The sequence below is a fragment of the Electrophorus electricus genome, chromosome 15 (genome assembly GCF_041902795.1).
Source record: "Electrophorus electricus isolate QZ-2024a chromosome 15, ASM4190279v1, whole genome shotgun sequence".
Classification (NCBI taxonomy): domain Eukaryota; kingdom Metazoa; phylum Chordata; class Actinopteri; order Gymnotiformes; family Gymnotidae; genus Electrophorus; species Electrophorus electricus.
In genome coordinates, this window is record NC_137511.1 from 5600145 (window position 1) to 5616610 (window position 16466).

A 16466-nucleotide genomic window follows, 5' to 3' on the forward strand; every position below is an offset into this window, starting at 1 on the left:
TCAAAGTGAGTAATATATTTTAAATACTCTGGATTACTTTAAGATTGTCTTGAACAGGTTTACAAGACATTTGCTAAATAAGGTTATGACTTATCTTGAAGCAAGGTTCTGTGGACCACAATATTTCAGTCACCATGAAAGCATATTCATAGAAATACACCCTAAGTGAGCATGATAAAAGAAAGCACATAGGTTAGGTATGCATTACACATGCACCTAACAAGCTCAGTATGACTTCATTCACCTATTTTGGATCAAATCTGGAAAGGCTGGAGATCACTGTTACTAATTTAACCTAAATGAACAACAGTAAACTCAGTATTCAATTACATAAACACAGTAGCATCTCTCTTTCACCCTCTCAAATAACAGACACTTGGAGAGCCAATCAGATGACTGTTAGAAGCTAAAGGGGGGGGGGGGGGACTTTGCATCTAGAACATGTAATAGACAGCCTGCCTGTGAAAGATCTAAGTTTATCATAGGTCACAGAGTGAGACACAAGTAGGAATAGGGAACTGTCTGAGACACATTGCCTTCCTCTCCGTGGCCTGACAGAGACTACTCAAGTTTTGCGGCGATTGCTTGTTGATTTTTTTTATTTACCATTTAATTTTTTTGTCCTAAGAGGGAAAAAACATGAATATTCCAAACTGTGCCAGGTGTGGGTTTGTGGTATACCCAGCTGAGAAAGTCAGTCTCATTGGTCAGGTAAGAGTGGCCATGTGTAATGATTGAATATGCATAATAAGTATGGTTAAAAAGAGAGAGAAATTTGTTATTTAATCTAAATCAACCAATCAATTAATTTGTTAATTAATTAATTAATTGAATCATTCATACAATATGTCAGTACTTAGCAAGAAAGGTACATTTGGGTACAATACTTTCAGCTGTATATCTCTGAGAATTTAGACTTAAGCACTAAAAGTAGCTTTGGATTTTTTATGCAATACATTGTGGTTTCTTATTTTCTCTCTCTTTCTCTATCATAAACAGAACTGGCATAAAGCATGCTTTCACTGTGAGGTCTGTAAAATGGTACTTACTGCAAATAATTTTCTAAGCCACCAGAAGCGGCCATATTGTCAAGTGTGAGTACAGGATGGTCTTTTCCAGATATATCGCACAAAATATTTTCTCTTTAAATGTATCAGAACCATTTATTGTCTGTAAAGATGGATTTATACAAACATCAGTAATCTGAAGAGTGCAAATGGTTTTACCATGGATACGTAACTTTTAATTCTATTGAATTGTCTTATATGTCATTTTCAGCCATAATCCAAGGAACAACACCTTCACTAGTGTCTATGAAACCCCTATAAACATCAATGCCAAGAAGCAGGCGGAAGCTGTCAGTGAGGTGAGTTTGTAATTAAGTAATAGATACTAGACAGATTTCAACTTTACCATTTTGTCCAATATGTAAACACAATACAGTATTCATATAGAGATAATAGCTTCATTGATTAGTGGGTTCTATAATATATGAGAAATGCAATAGTCTATAAATAGGATATTTGAAAACAAGGGTGCTGAACTAGGGTACTATTAAATGCCAACATTAAAATGGCAGACCACTATCTGACTAACACAAATGATAACTATACAGCATTTAAGATTTTTAAGCCTTATGTTTTAGAGTGTTAGTGTGTTAGAATGTTAGAGTGATGTTCAGTGTAGGCTCTTGCCTGTCTGTTGCCAAATTCATCTGAAATGAAAAGTCTTTACGAATGGGTGACTGAAGTTAATTTATCTGCATGCTTTTTTATGGGAGCAATGTTAAGTTGTTTTTAGGAGGGCTCTGAAGCCCTGGTGACTCTACAGGTTTGGAATGAGGACTCTGGGTCTTTGCTGGGATCTATTTCTGGGCTATGGCAGGGCAGTGACATGACACCTAGTCTGCTTTATGCACTTGGCAGTTAAATTTATTTCTCAGGAAAGCAGCCCTTTTGACCTCCCTATCCTGACCCCCCCACCCCCCGTCTGTCTGTCTCTCTTTCTTTCTATCTCCCCCATCTGTCTGTCTGTCTTGCTCTCTATTTCTCTCTCATACTGTCCTGGGATGCCCACCTGCTACTGTCTGTCAGTGTGCTTAAGAATTCCCTCTGCCTGGACTCCACCAAGTTCCAGTGTGTATCTTAGTAAACCTCCATCATGCACATAATTTTCTCACTTCCTGGAAAGACCTGTATGAACCACAAAACATTTCCCAGTGTGAAAAGATATCACTGCCCACATACTCATAGCCAGGGATACAGCACAAGGGATGTGTAGCTTTTCAACTATGATTATAGAAATAACCTTATAATCATGTTTTAAATTTATTATGTTTTTCATTTCTTGTATTGTACTATGCAGTGATGTGTTAAGTGGTTTAATTATGTTAAAAACCTTCTTGGTTTCAGATTAAATATCGTGAGGAGGGTGAACGTTTCATGTCCACTTTTCACTATGACATGAGGTCCAAAGAACTAGAACAGGCTTGTCGGGACAGCCAAATGGCCAACCAGGTGAAATATCTGTACATCTTGCCTCATCATATTAGTCATTGATATCTTAAATCCAGGACCAGTGAAATTAAGTAAGTTGGATCTGTACTGAAACCTTCCCTAGGCCTTCCAGTCTGAGCAGTTTTCTGAGCAGCAGACATGGCACTCAGGCAATGTGACCAGCCAGGAGATGGTTCGCATGACTCAGGCCCAGAAGACCATTAGCAATGTAAGTACTGTCCCTCCCTGAGCTGTGCACACACACGGACGCATAAGTGATGGCTGCAGCTCAGACAGAGTAAAAGCTAGCTACTCAAAATCAGAATTACAATCAACATTTATGGGTTTTGGGGTCTTTGTTGGAATATGCATTAGAGTGTATTTGGAATTTGTCTAGAGATAAATTGGGTTAACAATGTGTGATTTTACGTAGAGTTTAAGTTGTGTTATCGGTTTGTGGTGTTATGTGGAGTATAAGTTAATGGCATGTGTTTATATGTGGAGAATAAGTTGTGTAAACTGTGTTTTAGGTGGAGTATAAGATGTGTTAACAGTGTTTTAGGTGGAGTGTAAGTTGTGTAAACCGTGTTTTAGGTGGGGTATAAGCTGTGTAAACAGTGTTTTGGGTGGAGTATAAGCTGTGTACACAGTGTTTTAGGTGGAGTATAAGCTGTGTACACAGTGTTTTAGGTGGAGTATAAGCTGTGTACACAGTGTTTTAGGTGGAGTATAAGCTGTGTTAACAGAATGAGATTTTAGGTGGAGTATAAGCGTGGACATGAGGAGCGAGTGTCACAGTTCACCTCCGTGACCGACACACCTGAGATCCTGCAAGCTAAGACAGGGACGTCACTGGCGAGTGATGTATGTCCACTTTCTCCTTTCTGATAAAATGACATCCTCACTGTGGCTTTTACTGAGCCTTACACATTTTGATTCTACAAAGGCAATTATTAACAAGTTAAACTGAGCCAATTAGGAGAAAAGAAAAAAATATATTTATAAAAACACTATATGCTAAATCCTGTAAGTGTATAGGGAAAGTTTAAATTGTGTTCAGCAAGTAGCTTACTACTGAGAATTACATGCTCTCACTATCATTTCGCAAATATAAAGTGCAAAGAATGCTGCATGACACCAGAGCTCTTCTGCTCAAATGTGTTACCTCAGGCCTCTGCTTTTGAGTGACAGGTGAAATACACAGAAATTTATGAGCAGTCCAAAGGAAAAGGCAGCTTCCCTGCCATGCTCACGCCAGGTTATGAAGTGGCCAAGAAAGCAAACACTCTCGCTAGCAATGTAAGTCAAACCTCCCGCAGTATACATCACAGTGAATGTTGTACCAGGAGATCCTAGCAAATTGCATTTTGATTTATTTTCAGGTGGAGTACAAGAAAGGCCATGAGGAAAGGGTGTCAAAGTACACAACTGTGACAGATACCCCTGAAGTGGTCCTAGCTAAAAGTCAAGGGAGGATTGCTAGTGATGTAAACACACACGAATACGCTATCAATAATACCTTCCAGAGGAATTTATGAGACTAGATTAATTTATGGAGATGACACTAACATTGTGTCCACGAAAAACAGGTTGTTTACACAGAGGAATATGACCAGCAGCGGGGCAAAGGGAGCTTCCCTGCTCATGTCACTCCTGGGTACAAAGTGGCCAAGAAAGCGAACGAGATGGCTAGCAAAGTAAGCGCTGGCGTACCCCGCATATCTGTCACACTGACAACCCCCCCCACCACCCCCAACACGCACACATAACCGGATGGCTGGTGTTGTGCAGGTGAAGTACCAGCAGCAGTATGAGCAGGAGATAAAGGGAAAGAGCAGCACAGACGCTGGAGCTGCCGAGCTCACGCTGGCCAAAGAGAACACAGAGAAGTTCAGCCAGGTGACACACACCATGCCAGCACCATTCTAGGACACTTCTCTGCTCACCCAGTGAGGTCAATTAAATGCCAGACAGCACACTGCCACTCACTGCAAATAAATGTTTCTCTCTGATATTTAATCATGTAATCTGGACATATCCTGCAAGATACACTACTCATAGGCATACATCTGTATTATAAGGTGATGAAAAGTTCTTCATTTATTTCAGAACTTCTTATTAAAAAAATACATTGACAGTACCCTGCAGAAAGAATGATATCTAACAGTTAATTAATCTAATTTGATTGTTATCTGTAGCAGATTGGTGAGGCTTCAGGCATGTATTTCAATTTACCTTTACAAGTAATAAACAAACAAAATTAATATTCATGATTTTAACTGAGCAGACTTAATGGAAATGCCCGCAAGCCGCCATGCCGCATCACCTTGCATGAAATTTTCCCTTGAGTAATTTAGTGGTTAGATCTGTGTTTTTGGCTGAAACTGTTTACACAGAGACTACTAAATTTAATGTGCATACAAGGTATAGTTATTATCCAGTATTTCTATATTACCATTGAACATCATTAATTATATGCACTGTATCTGTGACTCTTGTTCTCTCAGCATGCCTACATTGAGGATTATGAGCAACAAAGAGGCAAGGGGAGCTTTCCTGCTATGATCACTCCTGGATACCAGATGGCCAAGAAAGCACATGATATGGCCAGTGATGTGAGTAGTACCATGTCTTATGATTGAATGAATCAGATGCAAACTTAAGGGGCTTCCCTTCTGCACCAAATACAAGCTGGGTCACACTATTGACCCAGGATTTCTGAGTGGAATCTCAGCTCCAGGTTGGGGAATCAATCATGACTTCCAACCAGGAATCCAGAGCTGTCACTACCATCAGACTGATTTAGTCACACCACCCAGGTGGTGGGTGTGAGCGCATGCATTGTTTCACACCAGAAGAATGCAGCCTGACGTTGGGATCATTATTTTCAAACACCACCAACTATGTTTGAGCTCTCCATTTTTGAACCTCAGCTGAAATATAAGAAGGACCTGAACAAAATGAAGGGCTCTTCGGCCTACCATTCCCTAAACCCTGATGACAACCTGACCCTGAAGAACGCCCGTAAGATCAACAAGCTCGTCAGTGAGGTGAGAAGTGTTGTTTTATTATGCTTCTACTAAAAAGCCTCCACCGATGGTTTCACCAAACCTGACTTAATACGGTCGTACGTTCTACTCTTTAGTGCAACATACATTGATTTGATTTATAGTCATCTTATTCACAACAGTTCAACAAATGGAGAGTATTATTGCAGTGCACACTTACATCCATCGAACATCTGCAATGTGTCATCAGAGCCTTAGAGCTACGGTCTATTGGTTAGCTCCCTGGCTGATGAAGAACCTCTGTCCAAGGTGTCCCCCCCTCTCCATTTCTTTCTGTCTTTCTTTCTGCCTCTCTCTCTCTCTCTCTCTCTCTCTCTCTCTCTCTCTCTCTCTCTCTCTCTATATATATATATATATATATATATATATATATATATATATATATATATATATATATATATATATATATATATATATATATATATATATATCTCAATCAAAGTGCTTTACCTGCAATCCTCTTTTTTATATATATCAGAATCAGACCTTTTGGTAATATAATTAATATAATGAATGACAGAGAAGGTTAAAAATAGCCACTGGTCATGACCTCTGTCCGACACAAAGCCTCCATACCTGCATTGCATTCAGTTCTCTCGCAGCTCTCCTACTGAGATCAGCTCTACATAGAGAGCATGGAGACAGACACCGGGCTGAAAACACCAAGTCACAGTCCAGAGCTGCCAGCCTAAATGTCCACACACATACCTCTGCTGATACCTGATGATGCTGTGGGCCGTCTGCTGCATCGTCATCTCAGCCGGATCTATCTTCGTGGGTTGACGGACAGAAAGGCTTTTGTGTGGGGAGTGTAAAGATCACTAGGGATAGAGGTTTAGGATTCCAGAGCAGTGATGCATCACTGTGAGTGCAAGCATAAAGTTAATGTGATCCCCTCTGTACTTCGCCCTCATTCAGGTTGAGTACAAGAAGGACCTTGAGAAAACAAAGGGACACAGCATCAACTACTGTGAGACACCACAGTTTAAAAATGTGTCCAAGATCTCCCAGTATACCAGTGATGTGAGTGTGGCATCTATTATGTGACTGCATAAACATTTTCTATATTTAAATACACATTTTATCTATGTTATGGGTGCTTAATAATTTTAAAAATGTTGGTATGCTAGTACTGATTTTTCCATCATATTGTGTTTCATTGTAGAATAAATATAAAGAGAAGTATACCAGTCACATGAAGGGCCATTATGAAGGGACTGGACTTGACAAGAAAACTATGCATGCCATGAAAGTCAGAAAACTGGCCAGTGATGTAAGATTGCCCATAATATACTACCGTTAACCCCATGTAGTCTGTTGATTGTACTAAGTGCATGTTGTAAACCCAAAAGCATAACTGGACATATATCACATTACACCTATGTATTAATAACATTTACAAATGATAGTGTAATGATTTTGCAGCTGTCTACTATTATGATGACAATTATTATTAAAGAAATGTGCTTCGTCACAGATGTGTAGAGCCATAGCTAATGCTCTTAATTTCAGATTGCATATAAGTCAGAGTACGAGCAGGAGAAGACAGAGCAGGGTGAATACAACTACCCAGCTGACATCACCCCATCTTATCAGACCCAGAAGAAACTTGAGCCTCTCAAAGATGTAAGTCTGCCTAATGTGAAAACTGAGGCAGATATATAGATAATACTAAAGGGAGATGTCTGTAACTAGTGTATTTACTTACAAAATTTTGCAAGTCAATTACCCTGCCAAATATATATATGAAAATATATTACCGCCTCATAGCCATAGTCTTCTGATTATTTTTTTCTTATTCAGAAAAATTACAGACAGCACATTGACAAGCTGAAATACAGTCAGGTGACTGACACTCCTGACATTGTTCAAGCCCGAATCAATGCTCATCAGCTTAGTAATGTAAGTATTAATTTGTTTCCCAGCAGTAAAGTACATCACTTATTTAATGGACATATTTAAAGTGCTTCTAAAGCACTGCGGTGACATGAGTCTGATTTGACGTCTCCTGCAGCTGAACTATAAAGCTGACTATGAGAAAACTAAGACACAGTACACCCTAGCCCAAGACATGCCACTGCTCAAGAAGGCCAAAGCCAACGCCGAGCTCATCAGTGATGTGAGTTTAGACTGTCATACAACAGCAACACTTCATTTGGGTTTTAGAGGCGTAGTGTATTCATAGCATTGTTGACTTTATCCATGACCACAGATCAAGTATAGAGAGGACTGGGAGAAAAGTAAGTCTAAGGCATGTGATATTGGTCTGGACACACTGACCTTCAAAGCTGCCAAAGCCTCGCGAGACCTGGCCAGTGATGTAAGCATTCATTAACGTTATGCATATATCAAGGCTGACCAAAATGTGGAGATCTTATGATCCCATACAGAGATGTCAGATCAGGACAGAGTAAACATGGGACATATCTTGCAGATCAAATATAAGGAATCCTATGCAAAAAACAAGGACAAGGTAGTGGGTGTGAATGTGAGCGACTCCAAAACCCTCCACTGTCTCCAAGTGGGCAAGCTGAGCAGTGAGGTAAATGCTGTTCACCGAAAAAGATAAAAAAGGAACAGATTTTAATCTTTTTGTTTTACACTGAAAGATTAAAGCGAACCAAACGCTTCTACGTTGTTAGATCGCCTATAAGAAGGGCTCAAAGGAGACACATACGAAGTATAATCTGCCTTTGGACATGGTGAACCTTAGCCATGCAAAGAAGGCCCAGGCCCTGGCCAGTGACCTGGACTATAGGACGAAGCTCCATGAGTACACAATACTGCCTGATGACATCAAAGTGCAGCAGGCTAAGAAGGCCTACAACCTTCAGAGTGATGTAAGGAGGAGGGGAAATACACATGGGACTACAAGAACTGTTTTCTTAGCATTGATGCAAAGTGTGAGGACTGGTGTTTGGTTTTGCCCCAACAGAACCAGTACCGCTCAGACCTGACCTGGATGAAAGGAGTGGGCTGGGAGGCTGAGGGCTGCATGGATGTTGAACAGGCCAAGAAGGCGGGAGAGCTTGTGAGCGAGGTGAGTGGTGTGGGTGTGTGTGTGTGGGTGTGTGTGTGTGTGTATTTTAGGAGGCTGATATGAGTATCTTTCTTTGACTGAGTACTCTACGTCTCTTCCCCACAGAAAAAGTACCGCCAGAAGGTGGACGGTGTGAAATTCACCCAGGTGGCCGACACTCTCTCCATAAAACACGCCAAGAAGAGCCAGGAGCTGCAGAGTGATGTTAGATGCTTTCTGTAAACATATCTATCACCATGTTTTGTCTGCTGGATATTTCTTACGTCTAGCAAGCAATTGTGAGAGGATGAATGTCACCTTATTAATATGACTGGTCTTTTTAGTTGACATACAAAGCAGGCACGGAGCAGATGATCCATCAGTACTCTTTGAGCAAAGACGAACCTCTCTATAGGCAGGCCAGAGCTAATGCAGATCTTCTTAGCAATGTACGTGCTTGAGCACCAATCAATCCCTTATCTCTACATCACATAACCTACATTACATTATGATTTTATGCTTATTCTGTGTTCTATTTGTATCCTTCAGAAAATATATAAGAGCAGCTGGGAGGCCCAGAGGGAGAAAGGCTTTGAGCTTAGAATGGACGCGCTGTCTATTCTCACCGCCAAAGCCAAGCGTGATCTCGCCAGCGATGTAAGTAACCAACACCCAGTCCTCTTAAGAGTTTGACCTGGCAACCTAAGCTATAATAAAAGTTAAACCATCAACAAAATATATGAGCACGTGGCTGTTCCATCAATATTCCTTTCCTGCTTGTCTGTAGGTGAAATACAAGCAGCAGTATGAGATCACGAAGGGGAAGATGATTGGGGTGAAGACGGTTACAGATGATTCCCAGATGGCCCACTCAGCTCTGGCCACCAAGCTCCAAAGTAACCGCAACTATAAGAAAGAGTACGAGGATAGTAAGACCAAATACAGTGCCTCGCTGGATATGATGACCATCAGCCATGCTAAAAAGGCCCAAGACCTGGCCACAGAGACCAAGTACAGAACTTTCCTGCACAAGTACACAAGCCTGCCCAGTGACATGAAGGTGGAGTGGGCCAAGAAAGCCTACGGCCTACAAAGTGATGTAAGAGTCAGAGAATAAAAAACTACATTTCAGCATGCTACACTGAAACATACTGATAATTTATGTAAAGATTGCTGTCCTGCTTTCCTTTACTTTCTTTAGAAGAAGTACCGATCAGATCTGAACTGGATGAAGGGTGTGGGCTGGGAGACTACTGGATCTCTTGATGTACAGCAGGCTAAGAAGGCCAGTGATCTCATCAGTGAGGTACTCTACAACAAGAACATTCCCAGCACACATCTGTCCATGGTCTCCAAACTTTGTCACTAGGATCTAATACTGCAAAGCATCTAATAGCATCTAATGAAACTAAAATTACAGAAAACATTAATTCCCTTCTTTTAAACATTTTATTCAATGTAAAATACAACAGTTACATAACATTTGGAAGTGGGTTAGAGTTACTTGACAGTTTTACTATGATGTATTTATGGAAAGGGAGTCATTTGAGAACAGGGGTGGATTTTTTAGTCAGTTTATTAGAGCATGACCTCTGAGGACCCCTCACTCAGCAAATGATAAATAAAAAATGTCTGTCTGAGAATAACCTCACTGAGTAGGACAATCTAACCCTATATGCTGAAATGATGCTGACATTTCCAATAACTGGACTGTAACAAACTCCTGCTTCATACAGCTGCATTTGTATCATTCTACCTGAAATACAGATAAGACTAATATCGCTAGGCATACTTTACTCAGAACAGAGTAACTCAGAACTGCTTTTAAATAGAACTATGAAAATAGAAAATTATGTGCCAGGGTTAATGTTTCTCAAAGGAACCTCTTAAGGTTAAGGTACTTCACTAGTAATCAGAAGGTTGCCAGTTCAAGCCCCACTGCTGCCAAACCGCCTGTTGGGCCCCTGAGCAAGACCCTTAACCCTCAGTTGGTCAAATTATACTCAGTCATAGTTGTAAGTCGCTTTCGATAAAAGCATCAGCTAAATGCCGTAAATGTAATTTCAGGAGTACATAATAAAACATAACACACAGTCTATACTTTTCACCCTTGAAATGTGATAATATGGATAGAGCTCATGTACTATCTATGGTTGAGCCAGTACCTTAGAATGTAAATCACTATATATTTTTCTACATTTAATTCAGACTCCAGTAAGGAACTGAGAAAATCTCTGATATTTGTGTGTTCCAGACAAAGTATCGGCAGAACGCGAGCGCTCTGAAGTTCACCAGTGTGGAGGACACACCAGAGATGGTGCAGGCCAAACTCAGCAATAAGCTTGCAATAGACGTAAGCCAATTCTACATTAACCATCAGGCTCACAGTCTATTTTGATTCTGTAAATAAATACATTTAGAAAATAAGTAGATTTAATTGGAATGTTTACGTTGGACGACATGCTTTTGTGAGAGCTTTTTTGTTTCATGGAGCATTTCTAGGTTTCTGTTAGTAACTCACTGCCAGTTGTGATGTGATATGTGATCCCACAGAGGCTGTACAGGGAGAAAGGGGAGAATGAGAAGCACATCTATACACTGACAGGAGATCTGCCAGAGCACATGCAAGCCAAGATCAATGCCCTGAACCTCAGCGAGGTGACTCCACTGCCTGCACGCCCCACTACGTCCAAAGCTCTCAAACGACGTTCGGCACTGGGGTGTAATGTATTATGCTGCTTTCTCAACAGACACGTTACAAGGAGTCATGGACAAAGCTAAGGGATGCAGGCTACAAGCTGCGTTTAGATGCCATTCCATTCCAGGCAGCCAAATCCTCTACAGAGATCCTTAGTGATGTAGGCATGGCTCACACACTTTTTAACACTACTATACTTCCTGTTCTGCTTTTCCTTCATTTTTGATTGGTTGATTTCTTTTACATCTACCCTTATTTTTGGAATACGGAAAAAGTTATTGGACTCCACAATTATTCTCTTTCAGCAAAAGTATAAAGAGCAGTTTGAGAAGATGAAGGGGAAGATGATTGGGCTTAAAGGACTGCAAGATGACATCAACATGGCCCACTCAGTGTACGCCACCCAGCTACAGAGCAATGTGAGTCTAGGACTCCAATTCATAATCATTTAGATTTCAGTTTGGACATGTGTGACCATGCACCTCTCACCGACTGCTGCAGAGCAACTATAAGAAGGACAGTGCTAAGGCACACACTCAGCTTCACCTACCCATGGACATGCTGGACATGGTCCATGCTAAGAAGGCGCAGGCTCTGCTCAGTGAACAGAACTACAGACACACCCTGCACCACTACACTGCCCTGCCTGACGATCTGAAAGTGCAGGCTGCCAAGAGAGCTTATGAGCTGCAGAGTGAGGTAACCTCAGGCCTCATATTGTACTCAATACAATACAATCATTTACTGTGATATATGTGAGGATGTACTATCTACTACGTACTATGAAAGGCTGTCATCAGCATCGTTTGACCTGTTTGACATTATATAAAATCAGTCACTCTGTTTGCAGTTTCCCTAAGCAGTGTTTGTTTGTTTGTGTATGTGTGTGTAACAGAAAGCGTATCGTTCTGATTTGAATTACCTGCGTGGTGCAGCCTGGATTGCCACTGGTGCTTTACAAATTGAGGGCTCCAAGCATGCAACAGACCTGATCAGTGAGGTCTGACACACTGTTCTTATTTTTCACATACCATCCAAAATACTCAGTAGTCAGCAATAAGCAAATGTGGAAATAGAGCATCTGAACATTTTTTGCCTTTTCTTTCATTTGACAGAAAAAATATCGACAACAGCCTTACGCATTTAAGCATACCTCCATCACCGACTCCCCGGATATCATTCATGCTATGCTCAGTAACAAGATTACCAATGAGGTGTGTGAAGTTGTGAAGTGATTTCCTTCTGTGAACTGACTTCCTCATTGGTTCTGTTATCTGTAAAACAGGATGAGAATGAACGTGTGTGTTTCATTCCCCTGACTGCAGCGCCTTTACAAAGAGAAAGATGAAAACATCAAGCACAACTACACTATCACTGCAGAGCGACCAGAGCTCACCCAGGCCAAGATCAACGCTGCTAACTACAGTGATGTGAGCCCTTCTGTCCAACCCCACTGCAGCTCCTTTGTTTATTATACTACATACTGACTGTTGTACTAATCTTCATTCACTAGTTCATCATTCTTGTTCTAGTCCAAGTATAAAGAGTCCTGGCACACGCTGAGAGCTCAAGGCTATAAACTGACCATGCAGGACATCCCCTTCCAGGCAGCCAAAGCTTCCACAGGCATTGCCAGTGATGTAAGCCAACCCTTACTAATTTTACATGTTCTGCTACTGTCTTTAGACATAGGCAGCAATGTTGTCTGGTCAACCATAGCCTGAACCAGCATAATGCGTTCCTGCATGCCTAGGACAAGGTTTTAAAATGTTTTCAATGTTTTCTTCTATGTAATGCACAGACGGCTGTGCACTTTACTGTATGCTGTGTACTTAGCCTAAAACGTCTTTCATATCTTTAGAATTTGAAGGTTGTTCTTTGATAAAGTTATTTTCATTCACAATTATTAGTAGCTAGCAGCATGAAGTCTGAACCTGTTCATCTTTTTAGTACCAGTACAAGCACAGCCACATTCTGGAGAAGGGCAAGCACATCGGTGCACGCAGCATCATGGATGACACCCATCTGCTGCACTGTCTGCGCATGGCCGGTCTGCAGAGCGACAAGAATTACCGCAGAGACGCAGTGTCTGCCAGCAGCCAGTATCACCTGGGGCTGGACCTGCTCAACCTGTCCCACGCCAGGAAGGCCCAGGCCCTGGCCAGTGACCAGGACTACAAGAGCCACCTCCACTCCTACACTGTCCTGCCCGATGACATGAAGGTGCAGTGGGCCAAGAAGGCCTATGAGCTGCAGAGCCAGGTGAGAGACAATTTGGGCGCTGGAGGTTAAATAAGGCTGTCAAAGGTGTTGGCGAAGGAGATCAGAAGGCTAAAATAATATTGGTGTCATAAGAGAATGAAAAGATTAAATGATATTATTGAGTAATTTGTGTCTTCTCCCCCCCCAGAATGTTTACAAATCAGATCTGAACTTTATGAAGGGTGTGGCATGGGACACAGTCGGAGCACCTCAGCTGGAATCTGCGAAGAGAGCTGGAGAGCTCATCAGTGACGTGAGTACACCATCGTGTAGCCCGGCTTTGTGAAAGTAATATCTGAGCAAATCAGATATCTGTTTGTACCTGCTAACATATAGCTTTTGCGGAATGTAGGTCATTGTCCTTCATTGTTATTGCAGAAAAAGTATCGTCAACTTCCTGACAGGCTGAAGTTTACCCAGGTGGCTGACTCCCCTGACATAGTCCATGCCAAGAACAGCTACATGCAGTGTAGTGAGGTATATCTGCTCTGTCTTATGTCATGTACCAACATGCAGAGAATGTTACAGGGCTGACAGAAAAAGTGCAGTATTTTTGTATCTATTTGGTCATTAAGAAATAACCTGCTACTGTACATTTCAGAGGAGGTATAAGTCTGGAGATTCTGAGTCCATGCACAAATACACCTTACCCCCTGATCACCCTGACTTCATCAGAGCAAAGATCAATGCCCAGCAGATCAGTGATGTAAGTTTTGAAGCAGACTTTTCAAGATGGATGCTCTACTAATCTGCTTTGTCTGACATGAGCACTTCATATACATCCTGTGTTGTACCCTCTAGAAAGTGTATAAGGCATCAGGTGACCAGGTGAAGACTGCAGGCTATGACCTCAGACTGGATGCCATTCCCTTCCAGACAGCCAAGGCCTCTCGAGAAATCGCTAGCGATGTGAGTAGAGAACATCTCTGAAGCCTCACTGAATAAACACGTGTTATGTAACTGGTCATGATCTGAACATGTTTCCCACTGTCTGTCCCATCATGCCTTAGTTCCGCTACAAGGAGGCCTATGTGAGGCAGAAGGGGCAGCAGGTAGGCCTGCTCAGCGTGGACGACGACCCCAGAATGAGACACTCACTGGCCATGGGCAAGCTGCAGAGCGACAACGAGTACAAGAAACAATTCCATGAGAGCTGCTCGCACTACAAGATCCATGCAGACCAGCCAGAGTTCCTGCATGCCAAGAAGAGCCAGGCCCAGGCCAGCGAGCGGAGCTACCGCCAGCATATCCACAACTACACGTGCGACCCAGAGCAGCTGAATGTCAAGCACGCTAAACAGGCCTACAAGCTACAGAGTGATGTGAGTGGCTCAGAGTATACTAAAGTATTTATGTCATATAATGTTTACAAACCCCAGACAGGAATTTTGAATCGAGTAGACCAACAAAGAGGAATTTGAATAACCACCATGCACATGCACTAATTGTGTCAATGCGAGGCAGTTTTGACAGGATACTGGGATTTTGATATCATGTGCGTTTAAGATAATGTGCTCTGAGATTAGCACATTATCTGGTGATTGTTGGTGTCTGGATGCAGGTGAACTACAAGTCAGACTTAAACTGGATGAAGGGAGTGGGCTGGACCCCTCCAGGCTCTCATAAGGCAGAGCTGGCCCGCAGGGCAGCAGAGCTTGGGCTGGCTGAGGGGCTGGATACTGACCAGGCCATTGCCAAGTACCAACAGCTGATGGTGAGGAAGTATATGCAATAATGTAAAATATATGAATTTGATTAAAATATATATACGGAAATGTAATCTCGCTTTAAAGTGCATCATTACAAACCTTATTTACACTTGTTACTCCTCATCTCACCTCATCTCGTCTTCTCATCTTGTCTCACCTCATTTCCTGCAGATGCTCCAACGTCAGCAACAGCTGCAGGAGCAGCAGCAGACCTCATCAGAGCAGGTGGAGTCCAGGGAGCAGGTCCAGCAGTCTGTGGTCAATCCAGATGCCATGGAGATCCTCCATGTCAAGAGGAAGAAGACCATCCACACTAATTTCAAGCAAGCTCAGACCACAAAGTCCATGATACTGCAATCTGGAACATCTCCCTCTTCCACTAACCAGTCCATCACCAATCAGTCCTCTGGCAAACAATCCCTTACAAGTCAGTCTGTGGTGAAGCAGTCCACAGAAGAGTCAGCTCAGTGAAAACAAGTCAAGAACAGATAGATCTGCTGAAAACAAACCTACAATAATGGAAGCCAAACACCTTCTTTTTTTAAACTTATATAAGGATGCTACATAGAGCCTGGTGTTCTCTATCAGGATTTAAAAAGACAGTGAGGGGAGATTGAAGGATATTTATGTGAGCAAAGTGAATGTAATTTGTATGTAATTATGATGGACAAGATAAAGAAGGTAAGAGTAGAGTGCATATTATGAATGTACCTTATTTATGACCATAGAGGAGCATTTAAACTGGGACAACACAAGGAAGTTATTGTTTTGGAGAGTGCGTCATGCATGTGAAAAAGGTGGAACTGATTTCGGTAGATGGAAAGTGTCTTTCTAGCTATTAACAAATGAAACCCCTAGCTTTCTATAGGTTATTTTGAAGACAAACACATCTTATTTTGAAATAACTGAAAATTTTTATTTCATATTAGCACTAGTCTTTAGCATTGAAAGTCAAACTTGACTAGTTTGTGTATTCACAGACGGACAGCCATGTTGTCAGACTGCCGACTGCAGAAGTTATTTTTAAGAGATATTTGATACACTGTGTGCTTGACGGGTTCAGCTTCCAACAGTATGCCAAATGAAAACAGCTATGAGCTCAATCATGGGTACATGTTTGATGTATGCCATATGACCATGAGATCCAAAAATAAAGGTTTTTGTCAAAGCTCTACAGTGCCCTCATGTGTCACTATTGTCACTGACTTTCATACA

At 41.7% G+C, this 16466-nt stretch overlaps 1 protein-coding gene across 4 annotated transcripts; it reads left to right on the plus strand.

Moving 5' to 3' along the window:
* Positions 1-471: 471 nt before the first annotated feature.
* On the plus strand, positions 472-16425 carry LOC113586614 (nebulin-related anchoring protein). 4 transcript variants are annotated; one of them, XM_027024853.3, is made up of 43 exons: positions 473-711; positions 1000-1094; positions 1279-1366; positions 2412-2516; positions 2620-2724; positions 3255-3359; positions 3687-3794; positions 3878-3982; positions 4085-4192; positions 4287-4394; positions 5003-5110; positions 5429-5545; positions 6482-6586; positions 6729-6836; positions 7076-7189; positions 7367-7465; positions 7578-7682; positions 7776-7883; positions 7998-8105; positions 8206-8403; positions 8499-8603; positions 8709-8807; positions 8927-9031; positions 9132-9239; positions 9370-9681; positions 9784-9888; positions 10837-10935; positions 11136-11240; positions 11333-11440; positions 11586-11699; positions 11782-11979; positions 12176-12280; positions 12396-12494; positions 12606-12710; positions 12813-12920; positions 13231-13542; positions 13691-13795; positions 13921-14019; positions 14144-14248; positions 14344-14451; positions 14553-14864; positions 15104-15256; positions 15423-16425. In XM_027024853.3, exons 1-43 carry the CDS (start codon positions 640-642, stop codon positions 15720-15722), a joined length of 5538 nt encoding a protein of 1845 aa, XP_026880654.3. In that variant the 5' UTR covers positions 473-639; the 3' UTR covers positions 15723-16425. The 4 variants fall into 4 exon arrangements, with proteins under 4 accessions (XP_081553257.1, XP_026880654.3, XP_081553258.1 ...); XM_081697131.1 differs by lacking the exons at positions 7578-7682; positions 7776-7883; positions 7998-8105 and having other exon boundaries at positions 472-711; XM_081697132.1 differs by lacking the exons at positions 473-711; positions 1000-1094; positions 1279-1366; positions 2412-2516; positions 2620-2724 and adding an exon at positions 2764-3121 and having other exon boundaries at positions 3154-3359.
* The last annotated feature ends 41 nt before the right edge of the window (positions 16426-16466 follow it).

Bases quoted from the DNA above. Each gene is read 5' to 3' on its own strand.
- LOC113586614 (XM_027024853.3), top strand. From the start codon at position 640: ATGAATATTCCAAACTGTGCCAGGTGTGGGTTTGTGGTATACCCAGCT. The intron at 4,193-4,286 runs GTAAGCGCTGGC...GGTGTTGTGCAG, and splicing joins CGAACGAGATGGCTAGCAAA to GTGAAGTACCAGCAGCAGTA. The intron at 10,936-11,135 runs GTAAGCCAATTC...GTGATCCCACAG, and splicing joins GCAATAAGCTTGCAATAGAC to AGGCTGTACAGGGAGAAAGG.